Source organism: Kluyveromyces marxianus, chromosome 6 (genome assembly GCF_001417885.1).
Source record: "Kluyveromyces marxianus DMKU3-1042 DNA, complete genome, chromosome 6".
NCBI lineage: Eukaryota > Fungi > Ascomycota > Saccharomycetes > Saccharomycetales > Saccharomycetaceae > Kluyveromyces > Kluyveromyces marxianus.
In genome coordinates, this window is record NC_036030.1 from 431,063 (window position 1) to 453,094 (window position 22,032).

Consider the following 22,032-nt stretch of genomic DNA (forward strand, 5'->3'; position numbering starts at 1 on the left):
GTACATTTAACCTACTAGTTACCTACTTACCTTCTCTTATAAATACATGGTTTTAGCAACCATTTACCCTCAGGCACCTTTTGTCTCTTCTTCTGTAGCTCCTCCTTTTCAGTTTCTACTTCGATGAACTTCTGTCTACGTTCTAACTTAGCCTTTCTCTCTTCAATGATGTCTTGAGGGGGCTTGAAGAACTCGAACCTCGTGAACATTTTGTTGGAATCATCGGTGTTCTTATGGAAGAAACCTTGAAGTTTCAATGCGTTAACGAATTCCTCACCTTTACCATCAGCAAATCTGGACTTGATCTCTGCAATCCACAACTCACCACGAGGTGCAAGAATTCTATAAGCCTCATTGACAAAGTCAAGGAAGTTGGTACCCATTAACGCTAGACAGAAAACTACAATGGTACACGATTCGTCAGCCAATGGCACATTTTTGATATCTGCAACGGTAACCCTTTCATTAGCCTTCTTTAAATCGAAACTGTGTACCTTACAACTTCTCTTGTTGAACTTCTTGGCCTTCTTATTGTAGTCTTTGAAGAAGTTGTTGATATCTAATGCCAATTGCGCTTCACCACATCCCATATCCGCAACAACAATGGTCTTGTCCTTCAAACCAGGTAACCCACCTGGAGCATTCACTGGTTTGTTGGCCCTGAAACGAATTTGCTCCACAAACACATCAACTGGATTCTCAGGCCACGATTGAACTTGCGATCTGAATCCATCGTGGTACTCGTCGAACAATTGTGGCTGTTCTTTTATTAGTTTCAAAGCTTCATCCGATGATATCGTGTACAACTGCTCATTAATCCATCTGAACCTCGAGCCCGTTAGCTTAGCAAGCATCTTTTGCTGCAAAGCTGTCAATGGTTTCTTAGTCGTCGTAACAGCTTGCGAGGTAGACTCTACTTCTTCGGCCTTTCTCTTCTTCTGTTTCTTCTCAACTGGCTTCTTTTCCTCAGCTGGTGTTTCGGTCTCTCCATCATCTTCTACTTCAAAGTCAGCTTTTTCTTCCTCCTTATTCTTTTCAGCTACCTCTGATGCACCTCCATTACGTCTCTGCTCAGCTAGCTTCTGTTGGTATTCCTTACGTTCCTTACGACTCTTCTTCACTTTACCATCTTTTCTAGCAGCATCAAAACGGATTTCCTTGGAATCGATGTTCCAGCCTTCAACTTTAAATAATGCCATCCTTGTACAGTTGTTGGTCACTGTTTTCTACCCAACAAAACTTACGTATACCAGTCTTTGTCGCTGTGCCAAAGGTGAACAAACATCTCATCTCATCGCATATCTAGCTCATCGCATCTCATCGCATTTTTTTCTTATGGTTTGCATAGGAGAAAAAAGCAATGATAGCATTAAGACGTGGGACATAAAGTGTCACAAGACGAGATGTTGTCTGTTACTGGGGACCGTTGCTTGGCTTTGCTTTGGTTAGCCGATGTTTAGAATAACACATTGGTAATTTCCAGAGACTTTTTTTGCGTAAATCCAGTATTATAATCCGTTATCTCGATTTACATATATATATATAAGCGGTTTCTTTCCATTAAGCAGACCGCAATCCTTCATGGTTTGGATCAGGGTCTGAAGCATATGTAAAGTGCACCTGAAAGCTCTGTTCCGATACAGGCTCAATCCACCAATTGATTAAATTGCCGATGTGTGTATTGTTGAAGAAATACTTGCAAATATCGAGTATAAGTTTGTTTGGAAGCTTGTGAAGGTTGCAGAACTGTTTGATTTGCTCGTATTTTATTTTGATGTGAGGGATCTGAACGTTGATTAGCGACTGGAATCGAAACATTATGTATCGATAGCAATGTTGCAAATTTTTGAGCTCCAATACGCCATCATCCTGTGAGACTATTTCCGAATCTTCTAATTGGTTCAAATAATGCTGAAGTGATGCGCTTGCGACGAGTACACCTACATGATTAGCAATTTCATGTATTGTGCATTCGTCCTCATCCATTGACTTTTCAATGAGGTACGCTAATGTTGATTGACGTATCGTTTTAGAGGATAGATTTCCTGAAGATTGATTTTGATGATCTTCTAAATCGTGTTCAAGAGTGGAGTTCAGAAGATCCGAATTCCATGCACCCAAACCCGACACATCAGCCTCCGTGTAAGGACTTGCCAATAGAAGTTCGTTTTCTTGGAAATGTAGCGTCTGTAACTGTTGAATGTAATTTGTGTTGTTCGCATCGTCGAAAGCTTCGCGAGATCTACGTGGGGTAATTGAGATTTCCGACTCTCCCACATCCCACGGCTGTTCCAACAGTTTCTGATTGGTAAATGCGAGGTTCCAAAACGCTATTTCCTGCTGTAAACTCAGGACCACTTCAATGTTACTAACCTTGAACTCGAAACGGTCTTGAAGTAATTTCCCAGTTACAATTATGGTCCATCCACTCAAATCCATTGACGGTAAATTAAGGGCCAGGAGCTGACTCTTGCTGCACTGACATAAAATCGTACTCGAACAATCGTCAAGTGACCAAAATGCCCGTTCTTCTTGACCTATTAGTTTCCATTTCCATCCCATCACTAGCCCGCACAACCGAATGCTGGTTAAAGGATGGTTATGGTATAAAAACAGATCAGAAGTTGTTCCCAAGCGCACATAAGGATTCTGATTCCATTTCCTAGACACTGTAATATGCTCTAGTAACTTGTCTGCCATTAAGGCTACTGGCCTATCATACCATTGACTTTTAGTTAACACTAAAGCTGAATAAATAGCATACCGAACACCATTTTTAGTTTCTTGATAGCCTATCACATGCTCTTCCATAGCATTGAATAAACCAGCACCGAGCTATACCTATTTGATCCAGTATTTTGGTCCTGTGACTAGCCATTGTTGACCTTCGGCTATGGCCGCTCTTTAGCTACGCTCTTTTCATGCGAAAAAAAAAAGTTTAGTCAGATGCTATATTCCTTGATAAGATTTAAGGTATTTAAGCAAGTCATCGATCACCAAATAGCAAACAAGCAATGAGCGACATCTCATTCACACTGCGAGGATCTTGATACGTATCTATAGTTAAGGAATCAACTAACAAACACCAATGCCTTCTCCATTGACTTGTCATATTTTGGACACTGTGTCTGGGAAACCTGCCACTAATGTTGTTTGTGCAGTGTATAAATTAGACCTCGAAAACGACACCAATAATGCTATAATTAAAGGCGAAACTCAAGTGGCATTGGCCAAAACAAATGATGATGGTAGAGTAACCGAATGGGTATTTGAACCTAGCCCTGCAATGAGATCTGAGCTGCGAAATTTGGGGATTCTGGAGAAAACTCCGGGGAAACTGGAATGGGACACCTTACAGAAAGGGTTTTATAAGATCAGGTTCCACACAGGCAGCTACTTCAAGCAAAAAAATGCGAAAAGCTTTTTCCCGTTTGTAGATATCGTGTTTGAGGTTTCTGACGCAAGACACTACCATATTCCACTTTTATTGAGCAGTTATGGTTACACTACGTATCGTGGGTCATGAAAAGTTGGGACAACTTCCACCATTGTTATTTTAGGACTATAATATATAGGTTTCAGAATGATATGCCGTTGTTTGATTGCAGAGTTGCAAACAGCCTTTTAAGAAGCGAAGTATGAGGTGTGGAGTTGATTCACACAGATACAACAGATGCTGCAGCTAGACACGCAATTAGGCCAAGCGAGTTAAGTCAACGGCAAAACTTGCGTTGACGTAAAAACAGCTTCAGTAGCTCAGTCGGAAGAGCGTCAGTCTCATAATCTGAAGGTCGAGAGTTCGAACCTCCCCTGGAGCATTATTTTTTGCACTTTCCAACTTCATCTTTCAAATCTTCAGATATGAAAAAATATATATATAATATATATATACTTTTTGGTTTGTCGTTGAAAGAAAAGAGAGAAATAGAGGCTCGTGTGGTAGACTCATCGTCACTCTACTCCGGGCTTGTTAATTTACATTTACAAATAATTCTGATTCGATTTTATTTATTATACTATACTATACTACTGTAACGATTACTTTTTATTTAGTTCTCCTCTTTTTCGTTTTTACTACTTTTGAAGGGTTCTTTGGGGGCCTACCGCGCTTCTTTTTTGGGGGTCTACCGCGTCTCTTCTTGACAGGTTCTTCTTCAACCTCTGATTCTATCTCATATTCCTCTTCAACTTCTTCTTCATCGTCTTCATAGTTATCAGAGTGATCATCGTCATTTTTCGTGAAATCTTCGTGTTCAGATGCCGCGAGCTCCTCCGGATCATCGTAGTCGTCTACGTTTTCCGGAGTAGGTTCAATTTCCATGTGTTCGGCTTCATTGTCCTCCTCTTCCTCCTCCTCTTCTTCATCATCATATATTTGACGTCTCTCATTGTAGTTTATCTTAGTTCTCTGAGATCTTCTTAAATTTCTGTCTGTAATAGACATATCACCGTATTCTGCCTTTAGTTGTTCAAAAGTCCTTAGTAACGACGCCATTTTTTGAAGATATTCCTTTAGTATCAACAACTTTGACCTCGACTTGTTATATTTGTATTCCTTTGGAAGTGGATTGCAGTTGAAACCTTCTATCGGTTCTAACTTAGCGGGAGGTTTAGTAGTATTTGATATTGGAGTTTCCTTCTTAGATTCAGGTTGAGGGCTTTCAGTGACATTGTTAGAGTCTTGCTTTTCAGCAGAAGGCTCAGTAGCAGTGTCGTTTGATGGCTGTTCAGAGGAAACTGGGTTTGGATTGGCAGCAGCTGTATTGGTAGCCGTAGCTGTTTTCTTACTTTTATTTGGATCTTCTTCCTTGTATATCTTGAACTCCAACAACTTGATAAAGTCTTGTAGGGACTCACTGTCGTGACACATCTCGTACCAGTAACATGAAGAGTCATTTGACTTGTTATTCAATAGGTCATGAATCATTGCAGGGGTGTCATGATAGTACAATTTAAATTGCATACTATTGAGTTTTCCGCCTTTGCCAAATAATTCAAATGGAGTGATAACCCCGTTTTCAAAATCTCTAAGCGTTTTCAATAGTGTTATCGGATCGCAATAGTTGGTTGGGATGTCGTATTTCGATTTGGGCGATTGATAAGTGAGTAGCCTTGGTAGGTAAAAATCTCCAATGTAGGGAACTCTTCCAATGAAAAATTCGAGACATCTCAACTTATATATTTCATCCTCGTATGGGTTATCCATTGGCCCGTTGTCGTGTGTTTCTTCAAAGACTAGCTTTGACCATTGTTCGTAATCACGCTCGATGCTAACGTCCAAGGGATCAAACTTCTGCTTCTTGTCTGTAGTAGTTTGCATGTGTTCTTGTTTGTATTCAACCATTTTCTTTTTAAGTTGATCAAGAAGGTCGAATTTGGCTAAGAGGTCTTGACGAGTACCATTTTCCAAGTGCTTCTTAACATGTTTCTTCGATCTACGTAATTCCATTCTCTCCTTAACAAGGGTACAGAGTTTTTTGAAATGCTGTTTGGTTGCATCGATACCATAAACTAAATGTCTTGGTGCCTGGTAGGTCTGTATACCAAAGGAAGGGTCTTTTCTGAGATGAGATAGACGATATACTTCTGCGTGTATCTTTTCAGAATATGATATACACCATTGGGTCAACGTTCTTAGTAGTACGACTCTGTCCGCAGGTTGTAAAGCGAGAAGTCCAAGACGTTCAAGATCCGGATTATGCATAGGGTCTTCTTCAATAGGCACAATAAGTTGTTCTTGCCATTTGTAAACGTTTGGAGTCAAAATTTCCGGATGCGAAGGGTCTACTGGCTCCACATCATCCTTCTCAAAGACTTTAGTTCTTTCCGCAGTAAGAGTTGATGCCACTTTCCATTCTTTTGGGTACCCGAATTCCACGCTCTTTTGCCTGAGCTCGATAATTGATTTATATGGTTTTATCGACGTTTGTAAAGTCTGCAAAGTGCTATAAGACTTACGGTTCAAAGTCAATTCCATCAATATCACGTAAAGGAGGTTAGCATGATCCTGACAACGTCTTATTTCCTTTGCTGATATATAATCAGCGTAGTATTGCTGTTGGATTTGTTCTTCGTCCATATTTTCTGCATACACGTCAAGCCCAATCTCCAAGTCCTGAATAGACAATGGCCATAGATCTTTAGGCAGGAATTTGTGGAATTTGTTAATGAACGACAACACGTATATCAAGTCCTTCGCATAATGCACCTTTTTCATATGGGGGAATTTCAAACGGGATAACACCGAGTTCTGTGTCTTGAAATCCGACGAAGATAAGGGGACCTGAGGAGCCCAGTTTTCGAGCAAGATTGGGTTTACAGCCAAACTCAACGAGGGTGCTGGTTTAGAAGCCGTTTTGGATTTTTTCAGAGCTTCCTCAGGGGAAACTTTCCCGTCCTTTTTCTTCTCTGTAGAGCCAGATGGTTTTGGCGAGTTCTTCTTAGCAGTATCACTACTTTTTTTTGGTGTAGAAGATTTTGAAGCCGGAGCAGAGGCACCACCAGTTGCCTTAACCTTAGAGTCTTCCTTCGCGTTTTCCTTCGCGTTTTCCTTGGCGCCAGTTTTTGCCCCAGCACTCGCCTTTGGTTTCGAGGTAGTCGTGCGTTTTTTACTCGAGGCATTGTCCTTCTCCATCTCCTTATTCTTATCATTCTCCTTGCTCTTATCCTTGTCCTTGACACCGGCCTTGCTTTCTCCAGTCTTCTTCTTCGCCTTACTCTTCTTCTTGCTCTTGTCTTCCTTCACAACAACCTTCCGATTATAAGCCCGCTTCTTCCTAGAATGCTCAGGCTCCTCATCACTATCGTCCTTCCTCTTCACAACAACCCTACTCGACCTCCTCCTGGAAATAGGCTCCGCTATCCCTCCATTGCTCTTGCCACTGCTAGTCTCCGGCGAATGAACCTTAACATTCTTGAAATCCACTATAGACATCTGTCCATATTTCTTCACTCCCACTTCCTCACTACCAGACTGCTGCTGCTGCTGCTGCTGCTGCTGCTCAACAGACGCTTGCTGAATTGAATCAGACCCAGACTTTGCCTCTTTCTCTTCTAACTCCATCACCAATCAATCCTATTTTATCCTTTCACCGTAATTTCTCTTTGATTTCCAAGCTTCTTCCACAACTCTACTGCTCCTATGATCTCCACGGCTAATTCCTGTCAATTGAATCTCCCAAACAATCACAAACAATCCTTCTACAACCCAACTGCTCCCAATTTAATTGCGTATATACTTCAATCTCTTGGTCTTGTTTGTAAAATCTTTTTAATTCTTCCAATGCTCAGAGCAGAGGAACCCACGACGCGTTTTGCCATGTCGGTCACGTGACATATTCTTCTTCTTCGATGCCCAGGTGTACTGTGGTATGCCCTGTGACACACACACAGAGAGAGAGAGAGAGAGAGAGAGAGACAATTCTACTGAGGGACGGGCCCCTCTATATCACATGGGGGAATGTAACCCCCCGGTAAAGGCCGTTATCCACATACGTCACAGAGAAATGAGTCTTGCAAGATTACGATTACGACTGCCACTGCATACAAGCCGACTGCAGCCTGGCCACCTGCAGCCTGGCCACCTGTCTTGAGACATCTGTATATTTACACATCACACATCATACATTATACATCACACATGCCCTGCCTAAGCCCTTATTCCACCACTTTCTCTCGAGCGGTTCTTAGCGATCACCGACCGGGCTTGGCGCAGGGTTTTTTTTTTTTTTTTTTTTTTTTTCCGGATTCTGTCAAAGCCTCTAGGAAATGGAGCGGCTGAAAGAGAAAAAAGCCTAGAAAAGAGCGTACAAGAGAGAATCGGGAAAGGCTGAAAACGGTGGTAAAGGCAGCGAGGCGACTGGAAAGTAAGCCAAGCAAGCCTCTAGAGGCTTTGGCGGGTGTCGCAGGTCCAGAGTCATGAGGTATAGGGTGTATGTGGAAGAGGAAAAGCCCAGAGTTATGCTGGTTTCCTTAGCATATGTTTCTTTGTTATTGTTTTTTCTCTCAATGCCAAGGGTCCAGAATACGTCTATATAAAGTTTGAGCAAAAGACGAAGTATGGAAAGCAAATTTGGACAATACAATGGATTGGGTTTTGTAGTTGGGAAGAAGTTCAGTTAGGAACGTAGTATAAGGGTATAGAGTGGGCGGCATATACGTATAGATGAACGAAGCAGAAGAACTGAAGTCTCTAGCTAGCGGTTTGAGCGAAGCTAGCATTATTCAGAGACCTCATCTCGAGGACGATAAAGAAGAGATTGATCCAAATGATAATGGTAATGGCAAGCATCACATCACGATTAGTCCTACTAACACGACAGGAAACTGTGTACCGTCGAGAAGAAGTCCGATGCGGACTTTGACGACTCCGGGAAAGTACCAGCAAGAGTTGGCACTTCCGGAACGGTATTTGGAGAGAAAGCCTACTGTTGAGGTGGAAGCGAAGGGTTTCTACTACTTTGTTTCTTTCATGAAACAGCTTCGGATTACGTTGTTTGACGGGACGTTGAATAAGCTAGACGCCTTTTACACCAACATGTGGTCGTGGCCCGTGTTCAAGAACATGATGACGTTCTACCAAGAACACAAGGACACCAAGGGCCTTGGAACATGTTTGCAAGTGTTACGCTGCTGTGTGGAAACACGTACGCTTGTGTTTCTATTCTTGTTTCCCGCTGGTATTGTGTGCTACAAACAGGACAAGGACGTTGGCTCTGTGATTTGTAATTTGTTGGCGTTAATGTACTTTGCCAAGCTACTTTCCAACGCAACGGAGTACGCGAGCGAACATTTCGGCCCGGTGTTTGGTGCCTTGCTCAATGCCACTTTCGGTAACTTGGTCGAGTTGGTCATCTCTGGAACCACGGTGTCCAAAGACGACGCCGTGCTTACAATCACGTCCTTGATCGGTAGTGTTTTGTCAAACAATATGTTGGTGTGCGGTACGTGTTTCTTTTTCGGTGGTTTAGACGGTATGCAAATGCATGCCAAGAACGCCATTGCCAACCACATGCTTTTCCTTTCGTGCATCACCTTGGCCCTCTCGTTGACCTCAGTGATTGCTGTTATAGATTCTGGCAAGTCGCTCAAATTCAAAGAAAACACCTCGCAGATCGGCGCTACCTTGATATTCGTGTGCTACATCGTGTACCTAATAGCATCAGCCAACCAAGAGTTCAAGACCTTGAGCAATGAAAAGAGCAAGGAAGAGGAAAGACTTCTGGCAGACACAGAGTCCTCCGCCTCTGATTCCCAACTCCAATCCCTGCACACAGCCGAGCCCGGAGAAGAAGAAGAAGAAGAAGAAACGAAAAATTTACCACCAAAGCTCGTGTGTTTCATCACCTTGGCTATCGCAACCGCAGGCCTTGGTCCAACCGGTAACTTCTTCGTCGAATCCCTAAAACGACTCACAGACGACAAGCCAATTTCCAAGGTCTTCATCGGTTTGATCGTGTTGCCCTTGGCCGGGTCGCTACCAGAACACATCTCGTCCTTGATTGCTGCTTACCACGGTGGAATGGACCTCTCCGTCTCGTTGGCCGTGGGGTCCAGTAACCAGATTCTTGGTATGGTGCTTCCGATCATCCAGTTTATCTCCTCGAGATACCCAAAAACAGGCTTCACCTTGTACTTCGAACCCTACGTCGCGGGCTACCTATTCGTCTCAACATTCGTCTGCTGCTTTACGTTGATCCATGGTCTCTTGTTTTCTGTCAACGTGTTGCACGGAACCCTCTTGCTAGTCACTTACGGTATTATCGTATACTTGACATTCGCTAATTGATGTAGGTAAATAGACACAACTATTTCTCTTTTTTACTAGTAAAATACAGCACTGCTATATCTCGTCATTCAATGACATGACACAGCGGATAATAACTATGTACCTGCCCTCTATTTATGTTTGTCTTCCTGGCGTTGGCGCGCGTCAGTAGTGTGTTGTGTAAAAGCTATTGGGCCAATTCCCCCGTCGCTACTCCGGGTAACCATAACATTATTAATTTTTTTTTTTGATTTTTTTTTGATTTTATTTTTCTCGTTTCTTTTCATACCCAAACTTAAAGATTCTTGAAAATTTTCAAAATTTGAAGCTCATCGCATCGCATCATATCATATATGAGTGAGACCTTCACAACAATACAAGGAATAAAATCGTTGAGTTGTTATTTTTTGAGTGTTTGTTCGCAAATAGCAGATAACCAAGGACTATATTCTGGTTATAGGTTATTGATACGGTGTTGCCTTGCATATTTTCTGCAATTTAGCGCTCCGGTATAGATAGCGAATATTCCGAGAATATAGATTACAGAAATATCGATAAAAGATGGATATTTCGAAGCCAGTTGGTGCTGAGATCACCAGCATTGACTTCAGTGTCTTGGCTTCTGATGAGATTCGTAATTTGTCTGCGAAGCAGGTTACCAATCCTACAGTTTTGGACAACTTGGGCCACCCTATCCAAGGAGGTTTGTACGATTTAGCACTTGGTGCGTTTTTAAAGAATTTGTGTACAACATGTGGGTTGGACGAGAAGTTCTGTCCTGGTCACCAGGGTCATATTGAGTTGCCAGTTCCATGCTACAACCCGCTTTTCTTCAACCAATTGTACATATACTTGAGATCGTCATGTCTCTTTTGTCATCATTTCAGATTGAAGTCTAGCGAGGTGCACTTGTATGCATGCAAGCTAAGACTCTTGCAATACGGGCTCATTGACGAGAGATACCAGATTGACAACATCAGATTGAACCAGATGGTTGACGTTGATGAGGCCGAGGAAGGTGAGGAAGAGAGCTACAGTGATAACAAGACCAAGAACAGCAGTGGTACGCAACATTTGTTGAAGGAACTCAGAATAAAGCGCAATGAGTTTGTTGAAATGTCCATTGCGAAGGCATTATCCGACGGAAGGACCACCGAACACGGTACTTTCACCGCTACCGTCAATGACGAAAGAAAGGCTTTGATTCACGACTTCCACAAGAGACTGTTGTCTAGACCAAAGTGTGACAACTGTAGCATGTTCTCGCCAAAGTTCAGAAAGGATGGTTTCACTAAGATCTTTGAGACTGCCCTCACTGAAAAGCAGTTGACTAACAACAGAGTTAAGGGTTTGGTCCGTGCTGACATGATCAAGAAGAAGATGCAGATGAAGAAGCTACAAACCAATGGTGACTCTTCTTCCAAGGGCGACAATGACGAAGAAGAAGAGGAAGAATTCGGTACTGCCAGGTCTTCAATCAACTTGAAGCCAAAGACAGGGTCCACTTACATTCTCTCCACGGAAGTTAGAAATATTCTAAGAGCTGTTTTCAGAAATGAACAAGAAGTACTACAGTACGTCTTCTACTCAAGACCTAACCACAGCAATAAGAAGGTCACTGCCGATATGTTCTTCATGGAAGTGCTTATTGTGCCTCCAACTAGATTCCGTCTACCTTCTAAACTTGGTGATGAAGTGCATGAAAACACCCAAAATCAATTGCTATCGAAAATCTTAACTACATCCTTACTGATTAGAGATTTGAACGATGAAATGTCTCGCTTACAAAAAGATAAGGTTTCGGCCGACGATAGAAAGGTCATCTTCAACAGATTGATGAACGCGTTTGTCACTATTCAAAACGATGTGAACGCATTTATCGATTCCACCAAGGCTCAAAGTGGCTCGGGTAATAAGGTACCAATTCCTGGTGTTAAGCAAGCTTTGGAAAAGAAGGAAGGTCTTTTCAGAAAACACATGATGGGTAAGCGTGTTAACTATGCTGCTCGTTCTGTCATTTCCCCTGATCCAAATATCGAAACCAATGAAATTGGTGTCCCACCAGTTTTCGCAACGAAATTAACATACCCAGAACCAGTAACTTCGTACAATGCTGCTGAACTGCGTCAAGCGGTCATCAACGGTCCAGACAAATGGCCTGGTGCTACTCAAATCCAAAATGAGGATGGCTCCTTTGTCTCCTTGGTTGGAATGAGTTTGGAACAACGGAAAGCACTAGCTAACCAATTGTTAACGCCTTCAACCCATGATGTCGCGCACTCCATTAACAAAAAGGTTTACCGTCATATCAAAAACAGAGATGTTGTTATTATGAACCGTCAACCAACTTTGCATAAAGCTTCTATGATGGGTCATAAGGTTAGAGTTTTACCAGGTGAAAAAACTTTGCGTTTACACTATGCCAACACTGGTGCCTATAACGCAGATTTCGATGGTGATGAAATGAATATGCATTTCCCACAAAACGAAAACGCAAGAGCTGAAGCTTTGAACTTGGCTAACACCGACTCGCAATACTTGACACCTACATCCGGTTCCCCTGTTAGAGGTCTTATCCAAGATCATATTTCTGCTGGTGTTTGGTTAACCAACAAAGATTCCTTCTTCACCAGAGAACAATACCAACAATATGTTTATGGTTGTATCCGTCCAGAAGATGGTCATGCTACAAGAAACAAGTTGGTCACCATTCCACCAGCTGTCATGAAACCTGTACCACTATGGACTGGTAAGCAAATTATCACCACAGTTCTCTTGAACACATGCCCAGCTGACATGCCTGGTATTAACCTAAGTTCTAAGAACAAGATCAAGAATGACTACTGGGGTAAATCCTCCGAAGAAAACAACGTTATTTTCAAGGATGGGCAACTACTATGTGGTATTTTGGATAAATCCCAATATGGTGCTTCCAAGTTCGGTATCGTTCACTCTTTACATGAAGTGTATGGTCCAGAAATCGCTGCAAAGATTCTTTCTGTTCTTGGTAGACTATTTACCAACTACATCTCCTCAACTGCTTTCACCTGTGGTATGGATGATTTGCGTTTGACTGATGAAGGTAACAAATGGAGAAAAGATATCCTAAAGAAGTCTGTTGATATCGGTAGAGTTGCTGCTGCTGAAGTTACCAACTTAGATAAGGATGTTACCTCTAATGATCCGGAATTATTGAAGCGTTTGGAAGAAATCTTAAGAGATGATAACAAATTGGGTATTTTAGATGCTATTACCTCTTCAAAGGTCAATGCTATCACTTCGCAAGTTGTGTCTAAGTGTGTCCCAGATGGTACCATGAAGAAGTTCCCATACAACTCTATGCAGGCTATGGCTCTATCCGGTGCCAAGGGTTCCAATGTTAACGTTTCTCAAATTATGTGTCTATTGGGTCAACAAGCACTAGAAGGTAGAAGAGTTCCAGTTATGGTTTCAGGTAAAACACTACCATCTTTCAAACCATTTGAGACAGATGCTAGGGCTGGTGGTTATATTAAGGGTCGTTTCTACTCTGGTATTAGACCACAGGAGTACTACTTCCATTGTATGGCTGGTCGTGAAGGTTTGATTGATACTGCAGTCAAGACATCTAGATCTGGTTACTTACAACGTTGTTTGACTAAACAATTGGAAGGTGTCCATATCTCTTACGATAATTCCGTTAGAGATGGTGATGGTACTTTAATCCAATTCCTATATGGTGGTGATGCTGTTGATATCACAAAGGAATCTCACATGACGGAATTCAAATTCTGTGTCGATAACTACGACGCTTTGTTGAAGAAGTACAACCCATCTGCATTAGTTGATCATTTGGATGTTGAGTCTGCATTGAAATACTCCAAGAAGGCATTGAAGAACAGAAAGAAGAACGCTAAATTACCTCATTACGCTCAAACACCTAAATATGACCCTGTTCTATCCAAGTTCAACCCAGCTAAATATCTAGGTGCTGTTTCAGAAAATTTCCAAGACAAATTAGAGAGCTTCATTAATAGCAATGATGAACTCTTCAAGAAAGACGCTAGCGTGAACGAAAAGAAATTCAGAGCTTTGATGCAATTGAAGTACATGCGTTCGTTGATTAACCCAGGTGAAGCAGTCGGTATCATTGCCTCTCAATCTATCGGTGAACCATCTACACAGATGACTTTGAACACTTTCCATTTCGCTGGTCACGGTGCTGCTAATGTGACATTAGGTATTCCTCGTATGAGAGAAATTATCATGACTGCCTCAGCTGCTATTAAGACACCTCAAATGACAATGCCTATCAGGGATGATGTTTCTGATGAATTGGCAGATACATTCTGTAAAAACATCACTAAGGTCATGTTATCTGAGGTCATCGACAAGGTCCAAGTTACGGAAACTATTGGTTCTCAAGATTCTTCTTCTGCATCATCTCGTTCTTATGTCATTAATATCAACTTCTTTGATGCCGCAGAATATTTGGAAGAGTACGATGTCTCAAAGGAAGAACTACAATCTGTCATTTCTGGTAAGTTCATCAAGTCTTTGGAAGCTGCCATTGTTAAGGAAATCAAGAAGCAAAAGAAGACTTCATTGCCTGATATCGGAACTGCTCTACCTAAGTCACAAACGGCTTTGGCTGGTGATGAAAGAGTGGTTGATATTGAAGAAGACAACGACGAAGAACAATCCCGTAAGAAATCAAAGGAATCTGTTTCCTACGACGAACCTGATGATGATGAATTGGAGACCATGAGACAAGCTGAACAGACTTCAGATGAGGAAATGAACTCCGATAGCGAAGCCGAATCTGAATCTGATTCCGAATCTGATTCCGATGAGGACTTGAAAAAGGAAAGAAACGCCAAGGACATGACCAAAGAACAACGTGATCGTCAATCTGCTCTAATATCATCTACTAGATTCGTTACCAAATATAACTTTGATGACAAGCATGGTAGATGGTGTGAGTTCAAACTTGAATTGTCTGCTGACACGGAAAAGTTGTTGATGGTGAATATTGTCGAAGATATCTGTAAGAAATCTATCATTAGACAAGTTCCACACATTGATCGTTGTGTTCACCCTGAACCTGAAAACGGTAAACGTGTTCTTGTTACTGAGGGTGTTAACTTCCAAGCTATGTGGGATCAAGATGACTTCATTGATGTCAATGGTATTAGATCTAACGATGTTGCCGCTGTTCTAAAGACATATGGTGTTGAAGCAGCTAGAAACACCATTGTGAACGAAATCAACAACGTTTTCTCTCGTTATGCTATTTCTGTTTCCTTCCGTCATTTGGACTTGATTGCTGATATGATGACTAGACAAGGTAACTATCTTGCCTTTAACAGACAAGGTATGGAATCCTCAACTTCTTCGTTGATGAAGATGTCTTACGAAACAACTTGTCAATTTTTGACCAAGGCTGTTCTTGACAACGAACATGAAGAATTGAAATCACCTTCCGCAAAAATTGTCATGGGTAAATTGAATGGTGTGGGTACTGGTTCCTTCGATATTCTATCTAAGGTTCCAAATGTAAAATAGAAAATATTTAGTAAATGATTGTAAATATAGATATCACTTTAAACTGAATAAAAGCATATGGATAAAAAAAGTAAAAGCTAAAAGTGCTCTAAGAAGTATGGCCTTAATTTATGGTTGCTAGAAGATATATTTATAACCTTTAAAACTTTTACGTAATTTACAAGTAAATGCGAGTTGACTATTCGATATTGAAGACTGGTTTCAATTTACGTAGCAACATCCAGTCGGATTTTGGAACTTGATCTCTGAAAGCTGGATCCTTTAATGTATCAATGGATCTTCTGGTGATGTATGAATATAGAGTATCCTTTTCATCAACATGACGACCCCAAATTGGTTGTTGACCGGATGGGTCTTCTAGACGCATAGCAACACCTGCATTGGTTTGTCCCTTCTTGACTTCTGTGACAGCTTGGTGGTTAATTTCCAAAGACACAACCTTACCAAGTAACAAAGGAGTTCTTTCCTTGGTTGTTGGATCGTATTTTACAGCACAGATTGGAGTACCGATACGCAAAGAACCTTCGATAACGTCCACACCAATGATCATTGGACCACGCTTGTTAATGATTTGCAAGGTATTTAGAACACATGGGAAGATAGCATCACCCATGAATTCAGCACGACGCTTTTCAAGCAAATCCTTTTGATAAGCTGTGAAGGCATCGAACAAGTGATAGATAATATCAGCGTTGAAAATCTTGATGTTTTGTTCGGAAGCGTACTGTTCAGCTTCTTTGTCAACCTTGACATCGAAACATAGCATAACAGCTAACTCAGGTGCCTTTTCCAACATTGTACATGCCTTCATGACATCACGCTTATATACTGGACCTAGACCAACAGACATGACTGGAATTCTCATATCCTTCAAGAAGTCCAACAAGGCTTCCAAAGAACCTAGAGTAGATGCTTGGACAACAACACCCTTACCAGATGTGTCGACAGAATCTAGAAGACCAGTCAAATCTTCCATAACATCATCCATTAAATCTTCCTCATCGTCATCTGGACCAACAACTAATAATCTCGAACCAGAAACGGCCTTTTCCAAATCATTAGCAGCAATCTTAACACCTAAAGCAGCCTTAACTTCCTTATGATGTTGATATTCAGATTTCAAACGCAATTCACGTAACGGTTGAGGTGTCAACAATGCTCTGATATTCGTTACGATAGGACCGTTCAAACCACATAACACAATTCTATCACCTTCTCTCAAGTAACCGTTAGATAAGATAACATCGATGGTTGTACCGAAACCTTCGACGACCTTAACTTCCAAAATGGTAGCTTCGACATGAGACAAGTACTTCAATTGCTTAGACATTCTCTTTTGAGTCAATTCAAGCAATAACCATAACAAATCTGGAACACCCTCACCGGTGACAGCAGAGGTTGGAACGATAGAAACATACTTAGCCAAGTTCTTGTTTTGGAAGTATAGTTCGGAGTTCAAACCTTGTTCGGCTAGGGCAACCTTAATATTGTCTAGTCTGGTTTGGAACTCTTGTTTGACAGCTCTGTCTTGCTTTTCAAAGGAGTCTCTGAAAGAGTTGTTTGGAGTAGTCTTCCAGTCGTACAATCTATCGATCTTGTTTAATGCAACAATGAAAGGAGCCTTTCTGTCTCTCAACAATCTAATAGATTCAAGGGTTTGTTGTTCTAGACCATGCATGATATCGATAACCAAGATTGCAATGTTACATAGAGAAGAACCTCTAGAACGCAAGTTAGTGAAAGATTCGTGACCTGGGGTATCGATAACCAACAAACCTGGGACATCGAAGGTTTGTTCTTCGTACTTGGCCATGACAGCGGTCTTCTGTTCAATAGCTTCGATAGGGAAGTATGTGGCACCAATTTGTTGAGTAATACCACCGGCTTCACCACCTTGGACATTGGTTTGTCTAATCTTATCCAACAACTTTGTCTTACCAGTATCGACATGACCCAAGATACAACAGATAGGAGAACGCAAATCCTTCTTAGTGGCAGCAGCAGCAGCGGCAGACTTCTTGAAAGTCTTGGTTTCTGGGGCATAGTTTTTCACAACTTCGGAAGAAGATTCTGGAGCAGGAGTAGCTGAGGTAGAAGGTTGAGCAGTAGAAGTACCGTCAGATTCTTCGTTGTCGCCATTTTCAGCATTAGCTTCGGTTTCTTCTTCGCCTTCATCTTCATCAAGAGCTAGGTTTTCCCAGTCATCGACCAAAGCTTCTTCATCTTCGTCTTCTTCAGCAGCACCAGACTTCTTAGCTTCTTCGGCTCTCTTCTTCTCTTCTTCGGCAGCCTTTTCAGCTTCGATTTGTTCCTTGGACTTTCTGACTCTCTTACCGTAAACAACCTTCTTTGGCTTTTGTTGTTCACCAGATGCCTTCTCCAAACCAGCAACCTTGATGTTACCGGCGGCCAATAGAGCAGCACGTCTCTTTTCAAGAAGTTTCTTTTCCTCCTTTTGCTTCTTGGTCAACAACTTACCTTCAGCCTTCAACTTTTCACGCTTGGCTTGTTCCTTTTCACGCTTTAGTCTTCTAGCCTCTTCCTTCTCTTGTTCTTCTCTGGCCAGTCTTTCTTCCTCTTCCTTCTCTAGTCTTTCTTCTTCTTCTCTAGCCAATCTTTCTTCCTCTTCAAGTTGCTTTTGCAATTCCAATTGACGCTTCAATGCTGCAAGACCAGCTGGAACCTTCTTCTTTGGTGCTGCCTTTGGTTGCGATCCAGAAGATGGAGCCTTGGTGGCCTCCTTCTCAGCCTTCAGCTTGGTACTTTGTTCCGCATGCAGCTTCTTGTTAGCTTCCTTTTGAGCCTGCTGTTGCGCCTTCTTCTTCGCAGCTTGCTCCTTCTTCTTTTGCTTCTCTAACTCCTTCTTCTCCTTCTCCTTCTCCTTCTTGGACTTCAAGATAGGCTTCTTGGCATCCTCTTCTTCCTTCTTGGTTAGCTTCTTCTTCGATTTCTTCAAAGTAGACATGAAATCTTCCTCGATAGCGGATGCATCTGCAACCTCTGGTTCAACTGAAGCAGATGCCTCACTAGGCTCAACGGAACCTTCAACTGCAGGGCTTTCTTCTGGAGCTGGGGTGGTCTCTTGAGGAGCATCTTGCTCATACTCTTCGTCCCAGTAGTTTTGTTGATTCTTCTTAGATTTCTTCGCCATCTTGGTCTGCAAATCGGTACTTTTTCAGGCCAGTTATGAAATCAAGTCCTAACTGAGGCTCTATGTACCTTTGATATCAATCACAATAGTACAAACCACTAAAAAACAGCTTTGTTTCAACTGAAATGGCGCGTATAATGGTGATGTAGTTCGTTGGTTTTACAAATTAGAAGTCATGCCTGAATTTTTCAATGCTTTGCACATACAAAGAACGAAAAATTAAAAAAAAAAAAAAAAAAAAAAGAAGTATCAATAACGTTACCCGGCATCACTCCATACGACTGAATATTTTCAATTTTTCAATTTTTTTTAAAAAAAGTTATCGTATACTGTGACACCGGGTAATGCATTGAAACTTTTTTTTTTTCAAATCTGAAAAAAAAAAGTATACGTGGAAAGTGATATCAAATATTTCATGGAATTTTCGATGATGCCCGCGACACACTGGCAGAAAGTAAGTAAATTCATTATATTGAATAGTTTCGAATTGATATATATGTATGATATAGGTCATCGCTTGGACAAAAGAGTTAATTCTCTATTGCTTGGAGCAGTTGTGTCAACTCAAACTATTTGTAGCAGATCTCCACTAAAACATCACGCAATCAGGACTGTAAAAATAATATTACCAAGATGTCTACAACGGTTGAAAAGATCAAAGCCATCGAAGAAGAGATGGCTCGTACCCAAAAGAACAAGGCCACTTCGTTCCATTTGGGTCAGTTGAAAGCCAAGCTTGCGAAGCTTAGAAGAGAGATTTTGCAGGCGGCCTCCAGTGGTAGTGGTGGTGGTGCAGGTGTTGGTTTTGATGTTGCTAGAACAGGTGTAGCGTCGGTTGGGTTCGTTGGTTTCCCATCTGTTGGTAAGAGTACGCTTTTGTCGAAGCTAACGGGTACTGAGTCTGAGGCAGCAGAATACGAGTTTACGACATTGGTTACGGTTCCTGGTGTTATCAGATATAAGGGTGCGAAGATCCAGATGTTGGATTTGCCTGGTATCATTGATGGTGCCAAGGATGGTCGTGGTCGTGGTAAGCAAGTTATTGCTGTTGCGAGAACATGTAATCTTTTGTTCATTGTGCTTGACGTGAATAAGCCATTGCACCACAAACAAATTATTGAGAAGGAATTGGAGGGTGTTGGTATCCGTTTGAACAAGCAACCTCCAGACATTCTAATAAAGAAGAAAGAGAAGGGTGGTATCTCCATTACGAATACAGTTCCATTGACACATTTGGGCCATGACGAAATCAGGGCTGTGATGAGTGAATATAGAATTAACAGTGCTGAGATTGCTTTCAGATGCGATGCCACTGTTGATGACTTGATCGATGTGCTAGAAGCTTCGTCAAGAAGATACATGCCAGCCATCTACGTGCTTAATAAGATCGATTCTTTGTCGTTGGAGGAGCTAGAGTTATTATACAGAATTCCAAACGCGGTGCCTATCTCTTCTGGTAAGGAGTGGAACTTGGACGAACTACTAGAAGTGATGTGGGATAGACTAAACTTGGTGCGTGTGTACACCAAGCCAAAGGGTACCATGCCGGATTTCACCGACCCTGTGGTGCTAAGGTCGGACAGATGTACCGTTAGGGATTTCTGTAACCAAATTCACAAGTCTTTGGTGGATGACTTCAGAAATGCATTGGTTTACGGTAGCAGTGTGAAGCATCAACCTCAATATGTGGGTCTAAGCCATACCCTAGAGGACGAAGATGTGGTTACTATTCTAAAGAAATGAGCGAGTGATAAACCTCTCCTCTCGTTCGCTCGCATCCACAACAACTTTCTTTTCTCTTTCCCCATTCGACATCGCATTTCTTCTCGCATTACAACCCTCAAGTTTAATATTATTGTTATTATAAATATTATAATTATTATTATTACTATTAACCCGATTATTATAATACTACACAGTTTACCATAAATATTGCCATATATACAGCAGTTGTATTACGCTTTTACTATTACTGTTACTGTTACTGCTAGTGCTTCACCTCCCTCCCAGTTTACCGATATGTCCAGACTATTATAAGTATTGAAGATTTTAGCTAGCTAAATTTTAAGATTTAGATGTGGCTCGTTCACCTGTTCAATGCCATTCTTTTCAGACGTGGCACAGCAAATTGTCTCGAGCTACCGCTACCAGCTGCGATGCTCTCTGGTTCTGACGTCTGCGCATCCGATGAATAGTAAACATCGCCATCTGAAAACGGTGTTGATGCCGACGAATCCGCAGAATCAGGCGGTACGCTTTCTTCGAACTTTTCGCGTCTCTTCGTAGCAGAGGAAGGAACCTCTTTCCTTACAGAAGACGGAGATCCAGGACCCCAGTATAGTTCCTTGGAGCGCGCGCGCTCGTGGTATGCTATAAGCCCACTGCACCAGTATATCCTGTCCTCATGCAGATTCTCCACTGTGGGCCTCAAATTCTTAACGTATGTAAACGCATCCCTAACAGACACCTTGGGGTTACACTTGAGAATCTGGCTGATCAAGAGTGTGAGCAAGTTCTCGTCGTTCCCATTCGACGAAAAAATCAACACATTGCCTAGCTGCGATAGCTTGAAAAGCGTAATCAAGTCGTTAAACTGCTCGAATTTCTGCACTCCATCTGCAGTGAATATGTTGGTGGTATACTCAGCAACCGACCTGTAAAAAAGCGACTGGAGCGGCCTGGCTATGCATTCATCCGACAACGATGCATTGTGTATGAGTGCCTTCAAATCCGCAGAATGTTTCCCATTAAACTCGAGAAGCCTGCACATGACCTCATCGCTAAGTCTTGTACGATCAAAAGACTGATCAAAGCAACACATCAAGAAACGGTCCAGATGAATATTAGCCGCATACTCGATAACGCGTTCCACAGGAATCGAAACGCTTATGAAGAACCTGATGTTGTTCTCGTTCAAAAACTCTTGCTGCGAAAGCGTGTTCAGCGGTCCGAAAAAAACGTTGTTGCATAACTGCTGTGGTTTCATTTGGTCCAAAGTGTGCGCCAGAGCATAGTTACTATGATGTGACATGGTTGTTTTCTATATTTCCGTTTCACTAGGTATATGTCCTAGGGTTTATATGGATGACTATGACTATTGGTCTGTGTCTACCTTTTTTTTTTTTCACAATTTCACAATTTCGTTCTTGAGATGAGCTAGCTCTATCTACATTGTTAAAGGTTAAAGAAGAAGAAGTTCTCTTTTTTTTTTCAGGAATTTTTCACTTATTGCAGTATTGGGCTAAAAGAAAAATTGCTTCGGCAGCCAGCCAATACTGCCAATTAGCTTCTTTTATGGGGCAGAGCTGTGAGCGTTAAAAAGATATATCACCCATCACCTACTGAATGACTGAGTACTACTGTGATGCTGTGCCTTAGACAAAACGTCTTGATTCTTGAATGCTTTAACGCGTGACACACATAGTAACGGCTGGTGAAATGAAAGGTGGAGAGACAATTCTACGGCTCTTGTTATTCCTGTTCCTCTGTTTGATTGTGTATTTTTTTGGTTTCCTATGACGAAGTAAATGGTGAATCAGATAAATGGCACAACACCCCAGCCAGTACTGCC

General features: G+C 41.7%; 9 protein-coding genes and 1 non-coding gene across 10 annotated transcripts; 5 read left to right on the plus strand and 5 right to left on the minus strand.

Moving 5' to 3' along the window:
- Positions 1-26: 26 nt before the first annotated feature.
- On the minus strand, positions 27-1,199 carry RRP8 (25S rRNA (adenine645-N1)-methyltransferase; the record flags this gene model as incomplete). Its single annotated transcript, XM_022820865.1, has 1 exon — positions 27-1,199. One exon carries the CDS (start codon positions 1,197-1,199, stop codon positions 27-29), a length of 1,173 nt encoding a protein of 390 aa, XP_022677285.1.
- A 361-nt stretch (positions 1,200-1,560) lies between these two features.
- Positions 1,561-2,811, minus strand: STN1 (Stn1p; the record flags this gene model as incomplete). The annotated part of the gene is made up of 1 exon (XM_022820866.1): positions 1,561-2,811. The coding sequence occupies one exon, from the start codon at positions 2,809-2,811 to the stop codon at positions 1,561-1,563; it is 1,251 nt and encodes a 416-aa protein (XP_022677286.1).
- Positions 2,812-3,088: 277 nt separating this feature from the next.
- KLMA_60206 (hydroxyisourate hydrolase) lies at positions 3,089-3,526 on the plus strand (the record flags this gene model as incomplete). Its single annotated transcript, XM_022820867.1, has 1 exon — positions 3,089-3,526. The coding sequence occupies one exon, from the start codon at positions 3,089-3,091 to the stop codon at positions 3,524-3,526; it is 438 nt and encodes a 145-aa protein (XP_022677287.1).
- A 219-nt stretch (positions 3,527-3,745) lies between these two features.
- On the plus strand, positions 3,746-3,818 carry KLMA_R608. The gene has a single exon. It is a non-coding gene; the product is annotated as a tRNA-Met (tRNA).
- A 227-nt stretch (positions 3,819-4,045) lies between these two features.
- IOC3 (Ioc3p) lies at positions 4,046-7,063 on the minus strand (the record flags this gene model as incomplete). The annotated part of the gene is made up of 1 exon (XM_022820868.1): positions 4,046-7,063. The coding sequence occupies one exon, from the start codon at positions 7,061-7,063 to the stop codon at positions 4,046-4,048; it is 3,018 nt and encodes a 1,005-aa protein (XP_022677288.1).
- A 1,101-nt stretch (positions 7,064-8,164) lies between these two features.
- VCX1 (vacuolar calcium ion transporter) lies at positions 8,165-9,787 on the plus strand (the record flags this gene model as incomplete). Its single annotated transcript, XM_022820869.1, has 1 exon — positions 8,165-9,787. One exon carries the CDS (start codon positions 8,165-8,167, stop codon positions 9,785-9,787), a length of 1,623 nt encoding a protein of 540 aa, XP_022677289.1.
- Positions 9,788-10,327: 540 nt separating this feature from the next.
- On the plus strand, positions 10,328-15,310 carry RPA190 (DNA-directed RNA polymerase I core subunit RPA190; the record flags this gene model as incomplete). Its single annotated transcript, XM_022820870.1, has 1 exon — positions 10,328-15,310. The coding sequence occupies one exon, from the start codon at positions 10,328-10,330 to the stop codon at positions 15,308-15,310; it is 4,983 nt and encodes a 1,660-aa protein (XP_022677290.1).
- A 178-nt stretch (positions 15,311-15,488) lies between these two features.
- On the minus strand, positions 15,489-18,461 carry FUN12 (translation initiation factor eIF5B; the record flags this gene model as incomplete). The annotated part of the gene is made up of 1 exon (XM_022820871.1): positions 15,489-18,461. One exon carries the CDS (start codon positions 18,459-18,461, stop codon positions 15,489-15,491), a length of 2,973 nt encoding a protein of 990 aa, XP_022677291.1.
- Positions 18,462-19,094: 633 nt separating this feature from the next.
- RBG1 (GTP-binding protein RBG1) lies at positions 19,095-20,204 on the plus strand (the record flags this gene model as incomplete). The annotated part of the gene is made up of 1 exon (XM_022820872.1): positions 19,095-20,204. The coding sequence occupies one exon, from the start codon at positions 19,095-19,097 to the stop codon at positions 20,202-20,204; it is 1,110 nt and encodes a 369-aa protein (XP_022677292.1).
- A 343-nt stretch (positions 20,205-20,547) lies between these two features.
- On the minus strand, positions 20,548-21,492 carry KLMA_60214 (uncharacterized protein; the record flags this gene model as incomplete). The annotated part of the gene is made up of 1 exon (XM_022820874.1): positions 20,548-21,492. One exon carries the CDS (start codon positions 21,490-21,492, stop codon positions 20,548-20,550), a length of 945 nt encoding a protein of 314 aa, XP_022677293.1.
- Between the last annotated feature and the right edge of the window lie 540 nt (positions 21,493-22,032).